The following is an 18,742-nucleotide window of genomic DNA, read 5'->3' as shown; positions in this document are numbered from 1 at the left end:
TATGAATAATGACCAAAACAGTAGGCTGCACAGGCTGCTGCCCTCACGTCTACTATGCTTGCACTCTCTCTTTCTATATATATACATATATATATATATACACATATACATATATATAAAATTTCACTGCAGAGGAGACTAACATGGTGGTCACAGGGGGAAAAACATATATGTATATACTTGTAAAAAGAGTTTGTCCACCGCTTAAAAATCTGTTCAAAGATTGTCAGACAAACCCGTTGAGGAAGTCTATGACTCGGCATATCACAATAACAATGTTAAGGCTAGTTAATAACGTCGTCTTTGACTTCGATCATATCCTAAACAGAGAATTAAATACGGAGCTCAATCCCAGATCAAGTGTACTGTAATCTGTGTTTTGTTTTACATGACTGGGATGTTTACTTTTCTGTCGATCGTGATTGTTCCGTCTTTGTTATTGACTTTTCTGTGTGAGAGTAAAGCATTATGAATGTATCTATAATTTCTATAAACACTTTTGAATGCAATATTTTTTTTCACTGAGCCTGATCCATTCTTTTTAATAAAAAAAAAAGGTATCCGAAAAAGGGCTTCGTTTCCCGTTTTTTCATCAACCGTCTCGTGTGACACATCGGACACAAGCACTGATTCATGCCGTGCCGTCAAAGAAATTACATAAAAGATTCCAGTGATTTGAAGGCTGTTGTTGAGAAGTGCAACTAAAAGTGAAATAGACTTCTTGTGTGTGTGTGTGTGTCATTATTTCTGCCACACGGTCAAACAGACATTTCCTTGAGGAAGTCGGTGAATGCTTGATGACCAAACCGCAAAGCTTCTGTCAGTCACATGATATCCCTCATTGTCATGTGGTCGTCTCACTAGTGTGTGACCAATCAACTGACTCCAGACAGTTTGTAACCCTCCATGTCACCCAAAAATATGATGTAATGAGGCTTAAAGTCAATGTTAAGTAAATATTGACGAGCAGAAAAAGGATCTTCAGAGTGAGTTTTTTTTTTTTTTTAGTCCAAATCTTATGTACACATTTACTTCAAGTGTGGAAAAACAACCTTTTAAAAAGACAGCCGGTACAAAACAATTATTAAAGTATTCAATTGTGCTGACACAATCCTGGGCTGAACATGTAACAATAACAATAATAATAATAATATACAGTTAATATTATACTGACGCACTGTTCACAAGGCAGATATGGCTTTGGCTGCAACTCTCCGCCCCAGTGGCAGAGTCAGGTCAGTGATGGCCAGGACAACTCTGGGTTTGGCCAGAGCGGGCAGCTTCACCAGCTCAGAAACCTGGACAATGTGAAAACACAAGAGAGGTTTTCAGCTTTTTCAACATTCAAAGCCTTTTTCAATAAACTTTAGCTAATTTCTTCTGCTCAAAAATGACCACATGCCCGTGCACAACAGTGAAACTCAACTCATTTTACAAATGTTCATTTAAAGCTGCAGTTCGTTAGCTTTGGAGATTTTTTTGAGAAAAACCTGACTGAGTGCAGCACCGGGGCAGAAACAATCAGATACTTAGCTCCCCCATTCCCAAATTCTATTTATATCTTTAATTACTTGTTTGATACCTTTCATTTATAATTAAAAAAAAATTTATGCTAGAGAGACACCATAAACCGGCATCAAATTCCTTGTATGTGCTTATACCTGGCGAATAAAGCCGATTCTGATTCTCATCTGAAACATTTGTTTTCATTATTGCTGGGCACTAACGTGCGTTAACAGCATCACCGTTAATTGACCAGAAAAAAGAGGCGTGTGACGTCATGTTTACGTGACTTCGGATCGTTAAAATGAGTCTCTAAAGTAACGCTAAACTTTAAAAACAGAGGCACACAGTACACATGTACGCTGGTTATTTGTAGCGGTGAAACATGGAGTAACGTGTGTCTTTTTCCGGTCAGCCGCCATAGAAACGTGTCATGCGTTAACGCGCGTTTTCATACAATCCGTTTGCATCTGTCCAGCTTTACTACAGCAATATTGCTGATGCCCCCCTTGGTCTTGAAACAAAACATATCACTGCCGGGCCACAACAGAAAAGAAACGCAGCTATTTTTAAGGAACACAGAGAGTCATGTGGAGGTGGTAGGCTTAATCAGCACTGTCTTGACTAACGTGAGAACAAATTTCAATGTAACAGACATTTGTACGTATTTAAAGCAAAAAAAAGAACAGCACTCTCATCCTTGTTCGTTATCTGACCTCGCCCTCCCCAGCTCATAACTCACCATTGTGAAGGGCATGAACTGAAGGATGTTCCCGCGATTTCCCTGCTCCTGGCACTCGACACACTCCTCCATAAAACTCTGCACGAACTGGGTGTGAGGCCCAGCCATCTTGGAGCCCAAGATGGAGGAAATGAGGAGGAACAGGTTGGCTGGGGAGAGAAGAGAACAGGTGGTGCACATCATCGTGGCTGACTAGAATGAATTAGTATACCCATGTCTTAAGTAAGAAGTGTTATCCGATAAACAGTTTATGCAACTGTACTTTCTGCAGGTTTCTCAGTGGGATTGTAGCAATCATTCTCACTATAATACTGATTTTCTTCCATTTAAATTGGACCCAGACAGAGGTTTGAGACCCAAAGAAGGGGACATGTTGGTGGACAAACTTCTCACCCAGGACTCTGTTCAGAGGATCCCTCATGTTGACGGTGTGGAGCTGGGACGCTGAGAGGGAACTGCTCATCGATCGGTCTCCTGTGACACAACACATGACATGAGAAACACGCTGTTTCATTTTCTGTGTGGGGTTTCTAGGGGAAAGAAAACTCCATATACACAAACAAAAAATCAACAGGGAAGTTGCAAGTAACCCTTGTTGTGACAACTATACAGGATTTTACAGTAGATTGTGAAAGTGTCTTCTACTGTAGACTTACATAATCGTCAGCTGCTCCTAAAATAACCTTCAGAACTTCTGTTAAAAGATGTAGGTCAGGTTTTTCTTTTTATTCAATCATAACATAAAAATCTAAGGCATGCATTGTCCTCATTTTAATTAATCCACTCGTTCATTTTACAGTTTCTAAATGACTGGCAAAATCATCTGACATATATATATATATTTTTACAAAGTCATGCAATATTCTGTTATCGCACGCCATCTGTGGTAATTCCTCAAACTCGTTGTGACAAAAACTGAAACTTCCCAAAGGTTTTTTTTTTTACATTAGTCAGGATTTACACTGTTGCTCCCAGTTACGACCTTGCTGCTTATTGTCATAAAGAAAAAAGCCTCACGTCCGCCTGCAGTCAGTGCTCAAGTAAGAACCTGCTGAGGGGGAAGCAACAGATAAGTAAAGCTGAGACAAAATTGGGTCATAGGACTTGGAGAAAAATGCTTACAAGAAGCAACTTGCTGGTAACAGGATCTCAGAAAGTCAGTTTCCTTCTGAAAACCATCTGGCTTTTGCATAATCCCCCCGGGCTCAGACTAGCACAGGTTTCATAATACAAAATACTGTTTATTAAAAACCTAATATTAATAGACTGACCTGGACTGGAAAGGGCTACGGGCTCGTCCTCGTTGGAGCTGAGCAGACGCATGAGTTTAGACGGTTGAGTGTCATCCAAGGGAAAGAGGCTGTTGTAGTCCTGTGGCCAATAATGCATCATTTTAGACTTTGTGATACGAGATAATGAAAGAAAACTTACATTATAAGATGGAGTGACTTGGGGGTCTTACCTCAATATCTTCCCGCTGCCTTTTGCGTTGACGAGCTGAGAACTGGCCTTTGTGGTGAGAGGAGAAAGAGCTGAGTGCACACCACACAGACAACCTGAGGAGTCACCGGGACGGTTTCACATTAACACTCAACAACACAAAAACACAAAGGCTTGTACACATTGACATGAAAAGTATTACACTTCGCTTACTTGGCCAAGGCCTTGCCGGGTGGATCTGCCAGGCTGTGCCAGTGGGCGGCGTCTGTGAGCAGGTTCGGCAGGATGGTCCCCAACAGAGTGAGCGTGATCTGCTGAGTGTCCAGACAGAAGATGCTGTAGAGTAACTCCACCGCCCGGTTGGCCCACTCCTGTCGAGTTTCCTTCAGCAGTTCCTGAAAAAAAGATGAAGCGCTCCAGTTACACGCCTTCATCCAGACTCGACTTAGGTAGTCATCATTCATCCAGGACGTCCTGTGAGAGGGAAATCGACTTGGCCTGGACAAATATGTGCACAGCCTTGTGATACAAGCAACAAAATATGCAATACTGTTTCATGTTATTCCGCTGACTGACAGCGGGTAGTAATGATGAAAAAAGTAAACGACTAATGAGCAAGTAAGAGAGTAGGGCAAACACAAAGTGAGGTCTGTACTGTGTGACTAAAGTAATTCAAGATCACTGCTTTTGGAAAAACAGGTTATTGTTGGACAGACAAAATGTCACTCTCTGTAAAGGGTTGTGGTAAAAGTAGTACGGCTACGAATCAGTCGATTAAACAGAAATGACAATAAACTAATAGTGGAAACATTTTTAAGGATGAAGCACCATAGCAGTTTAATCACCCTGCCAAAACAGCCCTGTTCAGAGTGCTGAGGTTTTGAGTCTCTTTAAACGCAAATGAGACACAGGAAATTACGTCAGCGTCACTGAGGCTCTGGCAACTAACAGCAGTTAGCTTTTGGAAAAGCCATCATTTGGCATTTTGGCACATTACCGTCATATATAAAATGTAAATCCTCTGAGGCTGGAAGTTTGTGTAGAACTCTGTGCTCAACTGTGCAGCCAAGAGTGCCCTCGCCTGTACTCTCGTGTTTTTTTTAGGGAAAAAGCGGAGCTCCACGAGACAACAATTCCAGGAATGTGTCATTGTGGCGTAGCAATGAGTGCGGAAGTCAACATTGCATGTTTTATCTCCTGTACTAAGACTGAGGAGGACCACAAAAACATGAGTGAGTCATCTTTTTCACACTTTGCCTACTCATAGCGCCTAATCAAGTATCAAAATGATTAAAAAGTACCTTGACCAAATTGTTAGTGAACCAGAAAACTCCGCCCATGTTGAGGAGACTCTCGAAGAGATGCAGGGCCCGGCTGTCCACCCAGCCTTTGCGCAGTACAGTCTGGAACTGCTTGCTGAGTGCAGTGTGGATGGGCTCTTTGGACGGCAGCAGGTTGCGGTAAGGAATGGGCTCCTGGCCCTCCATTGGCGGCCGCAGAGTTGTGGCCGTTTGCTGGAAGACATCCGCGCACATGTGCTCCATGATGGAACTCATAATGATCACGCTGCAGGAGAGGATGTGACTGTTAATACACGTGACAATGACGCTGCTCTGCCCTGGTCATACTCCATGCGTGCGAGTGACGCAAGTTTTGTCATCCACCCGTGGACCCATCACGAACAAAAGCGAGCACACACCCAGTTTGAGGCTGTGTGGACTGTATGCACCAACAGCACTCAACATAAAAAGAGGGTAACCATGGAAACTTGCTTGAGGTTATGCAAAATAAAAGCTCATCTGTACCCACACTTGTTCAGCAAAAAAAAAAAAAAAAAAGTCTGTAACTTGAATGAAATGCGAGATCAAGTCAAATCTAGACTTTACTGTATGAACAGAAAGCTCTCCACAGATGAGGAACGCAGAAAGCATGACCCCGGCCTAAAAGATGGTTTAAACATAATATGTTTAAACCATCTTTTATTCAAGTTTGGGGTCACTAAGAAATGCCCTTATTTTTGAAGGATAAGCTCTTTCAATGAATCAGAAATACACTCTATACATTCTAGCTGCAAATGTCTGGTTTTTAATGGAATATGTACATAACACCCATGTACATATATAGAGGCCCATTTCCAGTGTTCTAATGGCACATTATGTTTTATAATTGCGTTAGAAGGCTATTGGATGATTATAAAACTCTTGAAAACCCTTGTGCAATGATGTTAGCAACAACAGTTTTGCTGTTTTTTTGAAAAAAGCAAAGTTTGATGGCATCATAAATCATTATTTCTAATCTTGTCAATGTCTTGACTATATTTTCTATTCATTTTGCAACTCTTTTGATGAATAAAAGTGTGAATTTTAATGGAAAACACAAAAACAATTATATAGGTGACCGGTAGTGTATAGTATCTAATCATGAGCTGAAAAGAGCTAGTGTATGGATGTTTTCTTGTTGTACCGTTCGTTGTAAAACTGCAGAGTGTTCTCCCCGTAGTGTGGAGTCACAAGCTGCCTGATCATCGTCTGGGGTTTCTCCCTCTCGTCCCTCCCCAGCATCCGGACGTGAGCCACCAGCCAAGCCACGGCACAGATGGCCATGCTGCACACCTTTCCCTTGATGTTGTCAGTTATCTTCTAAACTCAGAGAGAAAGAGCGATGACAGAAGTGAAGGAAGAAAAGAGGAAGGAAGTTAGAGAGGAGTCCGACGACAACGCTTGAATGGAGCACAGAAAAATCGAGAAGTCGCATTCGGGACGTCATTGCTGTTGCAATCCACCGCAATTTCCACAGAACACATCACGCTCACTTGAGTAATGTGTCAAAGGGAGGTTACCGATATTAGATAAGCAACTGATAATCAGGAAATCTCTGAACATTTTCCAGTTAAATAAATTCAGACAAAAAGCAACACATACCTGTACTGCCTCCACAGACAGCACGCCGTTCTCCCACGCATTCAGAACTTCCAGGATGGCCGCTGGAATGCTGAGGCAAATTTCGTGCCATTTCACCTGACTGCAATCACACATCAGAGACATCAGAGGAAATTCTATATTTAGAGCACGACTTGCCATAAGTAAGAAATTTCTATTGCACAAATTTGACTGAAATTTCGTCACAAACGACAAAATGAGACACAAAAGAAGTGAAGTCTTTTTCTGCAGTAAAAACACTTTTGCCACAGTTGGAGTTTTTAACAAATACATTATTATACCATTTATATGTGTTCACCAGTATTAGAACATTATATAAACTGGCAAAGCCGCAGTTTAAAACGATAAGACCAGTATTTGTGAAAAACTGCATCAGAAAAGTAAACGCGATTGTCAATAACGGCAACAAAAACAAACATTTATTTAAAATTAAGTCTTGAACTCACATTAATTTCATCTCTGAGGAGTTGTTCAGCAAGGTTACCAGGCTCTCCACTTTGCCAGGCTCGGGTCTGAAGCAAGGGTGGTCCGGGTTGAGAGTCTTACCCTCCTCGGGCATACATGTCTGCAGCCACGTTTCAAAGAAAGGCGTCTCCCCGGAAGGACTGGGGTCCGACAGAATCACCTAGATGTTGCAAATGTTGGAATTAAGGTTTAAAGCAATCAAAATCGACAAATGAGACAGACCCAAATGGATTAATAATATAATGATATCTCTCTGGACATCTTGTGTTTAATTTATAGTAGATTGAGTTTGAGGTCCCATACATTTACCTCTGACCCATATGTCTGCACCACATGGCAGAGCATGAGAAAGGAGATGTCGAAGAGCAAGGCCCGGACTGACGCGGACTTGGCTGAGAGAGAGAGAAGAAGAGTAAAAATCCCTGTGTCAATATCTCGTTGGTGAAATCCCACATTGGAAGATGTCACTCTTGTACTTGAACTCACATCCTTCTCCGCTGATGTGCTTGGGAAACTCGTTAAGCCTGGAACAAAAGACAAAAATCATCCTCGTAAAAATCTTGGCAAGATTTCTATGACCAACAGGAATTTCCATTTTAGATAGGGTCACTTTATGAATTCTGATTCTGAGGACTAAAGGGAACTCTTAACATACTTAATAAACTTTCGGGCAAAGGATTTGAGTTTCCCAGTGGCTGCTGCTGCTGCCAGGAGAAGATCGAGGCTCTTCCCAGACAACATGTGTCCCAGGACTCCGAGAAGGCCCTCGGGCGACTTGGAGTGATCTGCATCTACTGTCTAATGGACAAGAAGGACAACACTGTTACTCACACACACTGGCAGCATTCAGTGTACACTTAAGACCAGGCTGCGGTGATCTTACCTTTAGAATATTGGTGACCGTTGGTTCAGCTCTCAGAATTAGACCTGGATTGGGCTGGATGTTAGCATTTTCTGCGGTCTTTACCCTTGGGGCGAGCTCCCTGTCCTGAATCAAATGTGCAAGAGGAGAGGGATAGGACAGAGGAGAGAGAAAAAACATACAGAGAGAGAGAGAGAAAGACGAGAAAGTGGGGTGCAAAGTGGAGGGGTCGGGGGGTATGGTGTGAACACAGTGTATATGGCAAATACATCAGTGTGTATTCATTCTCAGATGGAAACTCGTACCGTTTTGCAGTGAGGCTGGCTGTATTAATATCTGACAGCAGACCAAGCTTGTTACACTCCTGTAAGAGCATGCTGAGGCAGTCGCAGCTAAAGTAAAGTGCAGAGGCAAAATAATACACAGAGAAAATTAGAAATGTCATGGTGCTGGGTTTTCAGTGGGGTAAATACGGTGTTTGCATGATTTTGAGAAAACTTACTTGCATCTCTGATCAGCCTTGTCCAGCAGTGGAGTGAGTTTGAGTAAATATTGGAATGCAATGTTTACATCATCCATAAAGTCCTGGAAAATACATTTGTCATGTTTAAAAGTGGTGGTTTATGAGTTAGCGCCATCATAAAACATGTCTGTTGGGTTGTCTGCTTGATTTGTTGCTTTACCTGTCCCTTTTCACTTTGAGGATACTTCTTCAGTCTCAGTAAAACTTGTGGGATCTAGGATAAAAAATCAAAACATAAACCGGTTTTAAGCTTGGAATAAAATTAAGTATTACATCATGTCAGAATGAAGTTCAGAGCTGTAGAGCTTTGCAGGATGACATCATGCAACACTCCATGAACCATTTTTGCAGGAAGCTGCACTGGTCAAATCCATAGACGTACTAGGCAGTATGTTTGGCAATCTGTCTCTTCACTGGCTGCATTCATAACATGTGGGTGGATTTAACTGGATCACCAAAGATCCTGGGTGAGAGTGAGTCAGATGTGGGTCACTGCTATAAATTCAAAGCTAATAACCTTAAATACCTTATTTATTGTACATGTTGTAACTGTGATGTGTCAGTGTTCCCCAGAGAAGGATCAGGGAAAGTTTATCAGAAAGTTGAAGATGTCAGAATCCTGCAGATGTGGAATGAATGTCCTATTTTGCAGAACTCTGTCAAGTTCTGCAAAATATTGCTCAAGCTCCTCGGATTTACAGTGTACTTATGGAGAAAGTTGGCGGTGCCAACAAAATCAGTGACATGACGTCAGTAACATGCATGAGCAAGTAAAATAATGAAGCTCAAGTCTTCCCTAAATAGCTTTTACTGTTTATTAAAAGGTCACACAACCAACACTCGCACCAATCTCAAGAATCATCGATGAAACGCAGAAGGCCCAATCCACACGGATATCCACATAAAATACACATTAAAAAAAACGTACCTTGAGGAAAGTAAAGGCAGTCCATTTAAGCTCCTCTGTGCCCTCTGGTGACTCAATGAGGCCAGTAAAGCAAGCCTTCCAAATCTCCAGGACAAAAAGAGAAGTAGGAATTCGCTGAGGAAGACAAATACATTTAGAAAACATTGAAAACAAATGGATCAACTGACTGCACCTGACCCATATAATATGGAAATGTTGCCAAAGTGGACATTAACAGCCTAATTGGCCTAACTGTAACATGCAATTTAGAGCTGCAACTAACGATTATTTTCGTAATCGATTAATCTGTCGATTATTTTCTCGATTAATCGATGAATCGGTTGGTCCATGAAATGTCAGAAAATGTTAAAAAAAACATTGATCAGTGTTAGTCAAACCTGGAAATGACGATGTTCTTGAATGTCTTGTTTTGTCCACAAACCAAAATGATTCAGTTTGAATGATTTCTTTGTTATGTGGAGCAAAGACTAAGAAAATATTCACTTTTAAGAAGCTGAAACAATCAGAAATCTTGTTTTAATCATGAAAAAAGCTTCAAACCGATTAATCGATTATCAAAATAGTTGGCGATTAATTTAGTAATCGATTAATAATCGATTCATCGATTAATCGTTTCAGCTCTAATGCAATTGAAAATTTAAGATTCATTTTCATCATCTCCTTATCTCCTTTGTCAAAACAAAATAACAATACATGTATTTGTATAGCATGTATGAGCAAACAAATCATATCACTTTGTACATGAAAAGCTGACATTTTCTCAGATAGAGTTTTGATTATTTTCATGACACAGAAAGACAACACACAGACCAATAGATAAATATTGAATATTCATATGTTTACCTGCATTCTCTTGATCATCATCAACTGCTCCACGAGTGGCTGTGTCTCCCCTGTTAAATTCATGGTCCCCTCTAACATGATGAAGGCGTGGACTGATGGGAAGGACGCATGATGCGGAGCTTCACACTGAACCGACAGCATCACTGGAATACTGGATAAGGAAGAATGAGGAGATAACAGACAGAGGGTATAACTGTGACGGTCTTTACAGCACAATACAGATTCACTTGTAAGGAATTAGATGGGAATCTTTACCCTTTCACGAGCGACAAACTCTCCTCCAGTTTAGTCCTCAGTGTTGGGTTAGGTACGACGCTGAGGCCATCCGTCACTTTAAGCACTGCCTGCTCTACACTGTTCCAGGATCCTGTGGAAGAGCAGCAGCAGGTTACTCTCATATAGCTTTGGTAAAGGAAGAATCACCATATACATTTGTAGCTAAAAACACCTTGTTCCTCCAGCCGGGCAATGTGAACCAAGGCTCTGTTCTTGGTGCAGCTCATCAGACTGTGAAGCCTCTCCTGGCAGGCTCTCAGACTGGCCTCTGTGCTGGCCGTTGGGCCTGGTTCTCTCAGCTTGTCGCAGTACCAGCCACAACCCTGCAGCAGCCACACCACCACAGCCAGCAGAGCCCGACACAGGCCGATGCATTCCTCTGCTTTTCCGTGACAGCTTCACAGAAATGTCAGAAATGATAGAAATCAGTTAAAAATAAAATTAATGAAATGAAAACAACAACAACAATAATAAGGAATTTGTGGAAAGCAAGGGAGACTTATAGTTTTTAAATAATAGCTATGCAAGTAAAACTATTTCACATAATATCACAATTCAACATTTTGGTACAACAGATTCGCAGGTTTCCTATTTAAAAGAACAAAGCCACGTAACGGATTCCAACTACCGTAAAACACTAAATAAGAAGAAGGATTCCTGTTCAAGAATATATGCTGAACCTTTTGATTTTACATTCAGAAATATACAATTCACTGGAATGTTAAAGACCTCTATGCAGATATTATTTAGGGAGTAAAGTGATGAGGATACACAACTGCTATGGAAAATTTCCCATACCTGAGACGGTGGCAGAACATGTCCATTATGTCCAACAGTGATTTGACACAGAGCTCCCGAGAAAAATCTTCAAACTAAAAATGAACAAACATATATTATAACATCTGAAATGAATTGTATGTTATATTAAAATGCACTCTGGTATAATTGTCTTCCAGCATAAATTACCTTGCTGATTGCTGTAAGGACACTGGAGTAAGACACCATCTAGGGACAGAGGAACAGAGAGAGAGAGGAGGGTAAATGTTCACAACTTCAAAAATATACTAATATACTGTGTACACAATGACAGTTTGACAAATGGCTCAGTTACGCATTACTTCTTACCTGTGAACTTATAGCATATTTAAGGTAAGACAAAATAAGGGGATTGGGAGAGGGACCAATCATTGCCTGCTCCATGAGCGCCTCTGGAAGAAACAAAGAGCAGAGTCAAAATTAGGCATAATTAAGTGTAAAAATATGCTTAAATGAAGTTTAATAAAGTAATTCTTAAATATAAGTGTATCTCATAAGCTGCTTCAGTTGCAATAAATTAAGATTCTTCTGTAAGTGTTGTTTGGCCAAAAACTGGTTTTCCCAACATTGTGCAGCCCTGATTACTAGTCAAGTTTAATTGCATCAATTTGTGAACACAAACCCGTTTTCTTTTCACACATTGTACCTGCGAGGTTTAGGTAGTCCCATGTTGCTCCCTTTGGAAAGTTTTTCTTGATGTTGATAGCCCACTGGTAGTCGCTCCATCGCTCCTTCCATGCCTGCAGAATGGCTTGCTTCAGATTGACCACCTTCATCCTGCAAAAGTGCCCACACATTTGTAAATAATGCAAGTTTTACACCTTCACGAAAGCTGTGTCATGTCCAGTGCTACACCGGTCATTCCCAGAGACAGGATCAATTCAAATAAAATGTTAGATGTTAAAAGACATGGCGGTAAAAACAAGCACAAACGTCGTATTACGCACAAACTCCGTTGACTTTTCATTGTGCATTAGGTCGCGGTAGTTTGCCATTATTTAAAAGTGGATATGTTTACAATACAATGTGCTACACCATGCAGTACACCCTGTTTAGTTACTCATTAGCTTTGACGCTGACGTTAGCCGTTAGCTTGGGAAGTCATTCAATTGTGTATACTGATAAATTTGTCGAGCTAGCTGCGTAGGAACACATTCTCAAATGACACAGCACATAAGACAAAACTTGAACACACTGAGCTACGAAAATATGTGATATATTTACCTAACGCCTGTAGTTTTTCACAGTATGCGCAACACTAGTTTGTAGTGTAACCGCTTCACAATGCAAGGTACATTATTGTTGTCTTAAAAGACGTTCGCGTTCATTGGTCAATTTCGTTACACTGTCAGTATAACTGCCGCTGATTGGTTAGCAAGGATACAGGCGGACCAATCAATCCGCGCTACACAACTGGGTGGTCATGGCGCAGAAAGATCGCTGGATGTCGCACTTTGCAAAGTTTAGATGCTAAAACTCTGTTTCACTGTTCTTCGGAAGGTAAGCTGAAAGTAATGATGTACTATGCCCTGCAACCAGAACACATTGTTTGAAATTGAATGTCAAATGATATTAAACATCAAAATAAGTTGAAAAAAAACACGTAAATTGTTTGATTTTAATCCTGAAACCTGACGAGCTCAGTTAGCATAATTTTGGTTTGACAACAGGTATCTGCTACTTCACAACAGACAAGTATAGATATTATTCAAGTCAGTTTTATTCTCATATAATTGTTTTATTTATTGCTTTGGTGTATTACTTGGTTGGTTCATTACAGTTTACCATATTTCAGTCAGTTTTTTTCAGTTGAGTGACATAATTAAGTTTAGTTCCAACGCAGGAAAGAGAAGGAAGGACAATAATAATGGGTGATGCCTAATTCCATTTAACGCTTCTACTAAATAAGTAAGTCCAGTGCAATGTTTGGTTTAAGTTCCTTCCCTGAGAGTTTAACAGAGAAGTCATAGCCCCACAACAATGGCTATCATATAAAAACACCAACTCTGGCATGATTTACAGTTTCTAACCGTCTTATCTCTCTCTTGTGCATTCAGTTCTTCACTATGTTGAAAAGGATACTGTTCACCATATCCGAAACACCCAACCACCCCTGCGAGCGAGGTCCTGTGTCCAGTCTGCAGCAACAAAGACCCTCTTTTTGCCTGACACTGGAGACGTTGGCGAGGTCTGCACCCTGGGACAGAGCAATGCCAGCCGGCCAGAGATGACCCATAGTCTAGGTAGGCTGGGGACACAGGGATGAGGAGGCTGCGGTGTGTATGGGGGTAAATGGGGTAAAAGATCATATCTGTGTTGCTTTCTCACGAGTGCTAGATTAGAGATGTATGCTGATGGATTTTTTTTCTCTGTTGTCATCACTTCACTGCTCGGACAGACCTGGTTTTGCTGACTTACATTTGTTGTCTTCGTACAACTCAGTGATTTACATCATTTTGAAGGTACTGAGTTGCACCAGTAAGTTAGAGCTCACTAACATTTGGTTTATGGTATCCAGCATCCCCCAAAATTGCCTCTTTGTGAATTAAAGCCTATTGAATCCTTGAAGAAAGACACTATTTATAACACCCTCTGTTGATATCATGAGTATTATTTTAAAGGAGATGTTCTAAAATGGAATTTTACAGGTGATTTGAGTTCTACAAAATCCCTCTGTGCTCCATTATAGCAATCTGAACAGCAGCTACTAATCCTCAAACCACCCCCAGAACTGTGTGGATTGTACCTATTGTATTTTTGCCGAAACTACGTATCAAATAATTTACGAGAAGTTTGTAACAGATGCATAAAATACACAATATAATTTACACATGGGCAGAAGAGGATACTCAAAACCCTAATGAAACAAAATTAGTAAAATGGAAATAATATTTCATATTTATGTCTCTGAGCAGTTGAAGAAATATGTATCCGTTAGGCTAAGCTGTTTTGTTTTTCCACACCACTTCCCCCGTCGTCCTCTGTCTTAGCCTCTTCATAGAAAACACACCGAGGTCCTCTAGGCTCACAGATGTAATTACCCAGGTTTGAGAGTCAGGAAATGAGAGTGACCCTTTCATGTCGCCTCAGGCTTTCCATTCATGTTGCTTCATGAATCAGGATAGACTAGAGGCACGTACTGTAAGTGAGAGACGATCAGACACATGATATGTTGCCATGTTTAATGCTGCATGATAGCCCTTTCTCAGCTTAGAACTCAGGCCCTGCTGGCTCGTTAGTGGAGGGTGACGATTTATGTAATGTAAAAGCTACTGTTCTTTAAACTGATTTCAGGAATTTCAAAACATTGGTAAAATGCGGCATAATGGATGATAATCCATTATAATAAGAAGAAGTTTTTGACCTTTAACCTCTCATCCTTCAGTTCATAGTAGCGGTTGTTGCATCAAAAAGAAGCCGCTGGTTTGCCACAGAGAATATTAGTATCTCCTCCATTTTGGCTCACACTATATGCAATGGAAGCCAAGTATATAAGAAGGGTTTTAGAAGTATGCAATGTACCTTGCAAGTTGAAGGCATTGGTTCCTAAGCGATGTTATGTAAGAAACAGGCTCTATCTGGATCATTTTTTAAACTTCACTAATTCCTTGTTGTTTTTATGTCATATAAAGATATGTGTGGAAGTGTTAACAAGGTAATACATTTGATGAAAGCCCTCACAGGTCTAATAAGATAAGTGATTCTCGAAGAACTAAAACCCCTTTCAACTGTAGATGTTACACAGATGTTAGCAGTATCATAATTAGCTGTTTTTTTTTATGTCCCCTAAAGGATGTGTTTCTCGAAAGAAAGACCCATATAATTATGACTCATGTGATTCACCTCTGGCTATTTAGATTTACTAGAAGGTAAATTTTATTAGAGATAAGATTATATGTGGGGCAGAATTAATTGGCATATTTACATTTAAATTGCATTATTTTGTACTTAATTTGAAAAGTGGAGATTCTCAGGGCACAAAAGGCATAAAGGCATGAATGGCTGCTTAATTCATAAACTAATCAATAAATAATATACAACATGGACCTTTGAGCTTTGATAAAGTAAGCCTCACACAGCAATTAAGAAATAATACCAAGTGTTAAGCTACAGAGCCACATGTGGCTTGACACTGAAGGGCTTTATATAGCCTCCTTCAACACGATTTCCCCTCATTTTAGAGTAACCATCAGTCCGTGCCACAGGGAATTTGCTCCAGCATTAATTATAACTAGTCTATATGGGCTGGCTGGCAGAGAGCCTGGCAAGTTCCATTTCCTGGAACCCTTGTACATCATTTATCTGTCTCCAGTCTTTTAGTAGGTGTAAGCATTTTTTGTTTCTCAAAATGTGAGCGGCGTCCAGGCCGCAGCTGGCGTAATCAACAGCTCCCTGGGAATCGCAGAAGGGACGCTCTCGGGGGGATTCTGGGTGTCAACTTAATGTTGCATAATCGAGACAAAACACGAAGACAAAGGATAGAATTAAAAAATCTGATTGTATGTCGCAGTAACAGTATGTAGTAGGTTTAAACTGTACAGTTTTCTCCTGTAATTGTTGCTAATACTTCGCACCATGACGCCATAGGTTTCTACCTGCAATATTTGCAATAATTCTGCATTCAAATATCTAAATATATATCGTGACATAAGCCATGTGATAGCGAGTGTTGGGCTGAGCGATTTTATATAAATATCTAATTGCGATTATTTTGACTGAAATTGTGATTCGCGATATGAGACGGAATGGTCATTTTTCATTCCGTTGGATGATCAAATGATTACTGTGTGATATTTGTGCAGATCTGTGAGAAACAAAGATGCTTTTCGTCACTCTGTATAATTATATATTATTATGTGTATAGGTCGGGACAATATTTAATCTAAAATGGTAATTTGACACACATTTGATCAATTGTTCACCCCTAAGTGATTGTCCAGCTTGCAGGCAGATCCATAGAGACGGTGGCGCTCGGCGGCGAAGCTCTCGGTGAAGTCAATATTGAAACACTTAAAAAACTAAAGGTCAGCCAACACTGAGTGAGTTTGCATGCACATGAAAAAAAAAAAGATTATTATCGGGTTTTTGTAGTTATCTGGTTATTCAAGTGCTCATGTAAACGGAATAAACCGATATTATCAGTTTATTGCCGTTATCGTTTTTTGAAACGCACACACCTAGATTCCTGTCAATAATCTGATATCTTAGAGACATGTATACACCTTAAACGGTTTATTCCAGTTACCCGACAACACCAAATTCCTGAAACTGAAATAGTGTAAACCAAAGCAATCAAATTCTAGGGTTATTTACACTTAGACATTTGATTTGTGGGTTAAAGAAAAGCCCCCCATTTTAAACTTTAGTATTGAAAACAAAACATTTTCCTAATTTTAATAAGGTAGTAGTGTAATATAATGATGTTTCACGTGTTGGTCCTGTATTGATCCGTCCTGCCTCCATCAGCAGGGCCAAAAGACCTCTGGCCCTGCTGGTTGTTTGTGTGTCACGGTGATTAATTGATGAGCCTTCTTGAATAATTGGCCCAAGACCAGGGAGTCATCTGACTGTGGTGACACCAATCCTGGTCCTCCCATCTCAAAACCAACACTTATGGTGATGCATTACCTTAACTTCCACTTCATCCATTAATTAGCATGAGGAAAAATGCAGTTTGTACTGTTTTCGACACAGTCTAGATTATGTGGACAATGCAGAAAGAAAGAGGTCAAACAAACGAGATAAAGCCATTTTTTTTCACAATGAGTTTTTAATTGGAATAATTTAAAATGACTTTGAAACTCAGAGGCCCAGTACACATCGACCGGACATAGGAAGACTTCTACAGAGGTCAAAGGTTTGTTTGTTTTTTTTCTCCCCTCAATCATCCCTTTAAGAGAAATACCTGTTTGATCATGAGCATCTGTGCTGAAATGAGAAACAGAGAGTAAATCACCGAAAGCAGAGGCAAGAATCAAATTGATGCCCCTGAGTCGGGATTTTAGTTGCAATACTCTAATAAAAGCAGATAAATATGGTTTGCTATATTCTAAAAATTCTAAAAAAGGTCTTTGTATAAAAATAAGCATGTTTGTTCAGCCTGGATGTTCCCTATTATATATTTTATAGTGTTATGCTTTTTCTTTTTTTTCATGATAAACCTATTTTCTTTAAACTGACGTGTGCATCAATTCTACTGTATAAGGTCCTCTAAAACAACAATAGATATGGTTTAACTTAATTGATGCAGCGTAGAAGCTGTTGATGCCTCACCCCCTTTTGTGAGCAGGTGCACAGATTTCACACATCAGTTTAAAGAAACCTTCGCAGAAGGCAATGAGCATAATAAATGTGTAGGGCTGGGTAAGGAACGCTTCACTTATTAGCCATAAATGCTCTTTATATGTCTCTATATTCTACAGTTTTCTAAAAAAGAAAAAGAAAAGAAGAAGAAGAAGCAACATTTAACTGAGAAATATTATATAGAGGCAAGAATAGTCATTGTGACCAACGTAACAACCATTTTATGGTTCTCTCTCTTTGTTTTTCACCATATCCTGCAGGTTCTGAACTGGATTTCTGTGACTAAACATTGAAGATGTTGAGGTTTAAATGATACATTCTGACTAGGAATCTAGAATAAGGGATCATTTTCCGTAGGCTAATCTCCATGCAAAAGGGGAAAAAAATCATCATCATGCATCATTATTTTGTATATAGCAAATTATTGAATCTACAACCTAATACACAATTGAATTTGTTCATTGGTTATTATTATTATTTTTAAAAATTTTAAATAGATTTGATTCCATCATTCATGTTACATTCTTTTACAAATAGACCATTTGCAAACACTTGTGGAATATGATTGATCTTTTGGAAGATTGGGAACAACCCTTCCAAAAACTTGACTCTTTACTGCGCTCCACTGCTTTGGTATCAAATCTGAATCTAACATAACTGCACATAAAAACCATACAATAGTACAATAATACCGCTGCTTCCACGTGTTGTCTGTGAATAATCAAAAAAGTATAAATATGCCTGTTCAGTGTATTAGAAATCATTATTAAATAGGCTTTTTTTTCTGAAAGCTGTGCGTCAAAGAGTTTATTGCTTCCATTCAGACCTCGGTCCAATGTCTTAACTCACTGTATTAGCATAATATTGCTGAAATGCATTTAAGTTATCGACAGTGTGTGATGTTTGTCAATGCCAGAGGAATTAGTGTGCGTGTTTAAAAAAAACGAGGATCTTTAGATGTTTCCTGGAAACATCCCATGTACTATACTGGGTTTTTATCTATAGTCTTTAGTCTTATAAGATATTTATTTTATTTGTCTTACAATAATACATTTTTATAATAATATTTTTTTAATTATGGTGGTTAATATGTCTGGACTAC

At 39.7% G+C, this 18,742-nt stretch overlaps 1 protein-coding gene across 2 annotated transcripts; it reads right to left on the bottom strand.

Moving 5' to 3' along the window:
* Positions 1 to 1,181: 1,181 nt before the first annotated feature.
* On the bottom strand, positions 1,182 to 12,113 carry med24 (mediator complex subunit 24; the record flags this gene model as incomplete). Of its 2 annotated transcripts, none has more annotated exons than XM_083903995.1 (25): positions 1,182 to 1,298; positions 2,246 to 2,394; positions 2,639 to 2,719; positions 3,517 to 3,616; positions 3,708 to 3,801; positions 3,899 to 4,080; positions 4,987 to 5,251; positions 6,149 to 6,324; positions 6,607 to 6,706; positions 7,071 to 7,249; positions 7,399 to 7,481; positions 7,576 to 7,613; positions 7,745 to 7,887; positions 7,973 to 8,077; positions 8,250 to 8,343; positions 8,454 to 8,536; positions 8,641 to 8,688; positions 9,403 to 9,516; positions 10,246 to 10,396; positions 10,501 to 10,612; positions 10,694 to 10,917; positions 11,320 to 11,393; positions 11,488 to 11,526; positions 11,647 to 11,729; positions 11,984 to 12,113. In XM_083903995.1, the coding sequence occupies 25 exons, from the start codon at positions 12,111 to 12,113 to the stop codon at positions 1,182 to 1,184; spliced, it is 2,964 nt and encodes a 987-aa protein (XP_083760121.1). The 2 variants fall into 2 exon arrangements, with proteins under 2 accessions (XP_083760121.1, XP_083760122.1); XM_083903996.1 differs by having other exon boundaries at positions 7,973 to 8,072; positions 8,257 to 8,343.
* Positions 12,114 to 18,742: the final 6,629 nt, after the last annotated feature.

The sequence above is a fragment of the Microchirus variegatus genome, assembly GCF_963457635.1.
Source record: "Microchirus variegatus genome assembly, chromosome: 17".
NCBI classification, from domain to species: Eukaryota; Metazoa; Chordata; class Actinopteri; order Pleuronectiformes; family Soleidae; genus Microchirus; species Microchirus variegatus.
The sequence above is the reverse complement of the archived record's forward strand: the minus strand, read 5'-3'. Positions and strand labels throughout refer to the sequence as shown.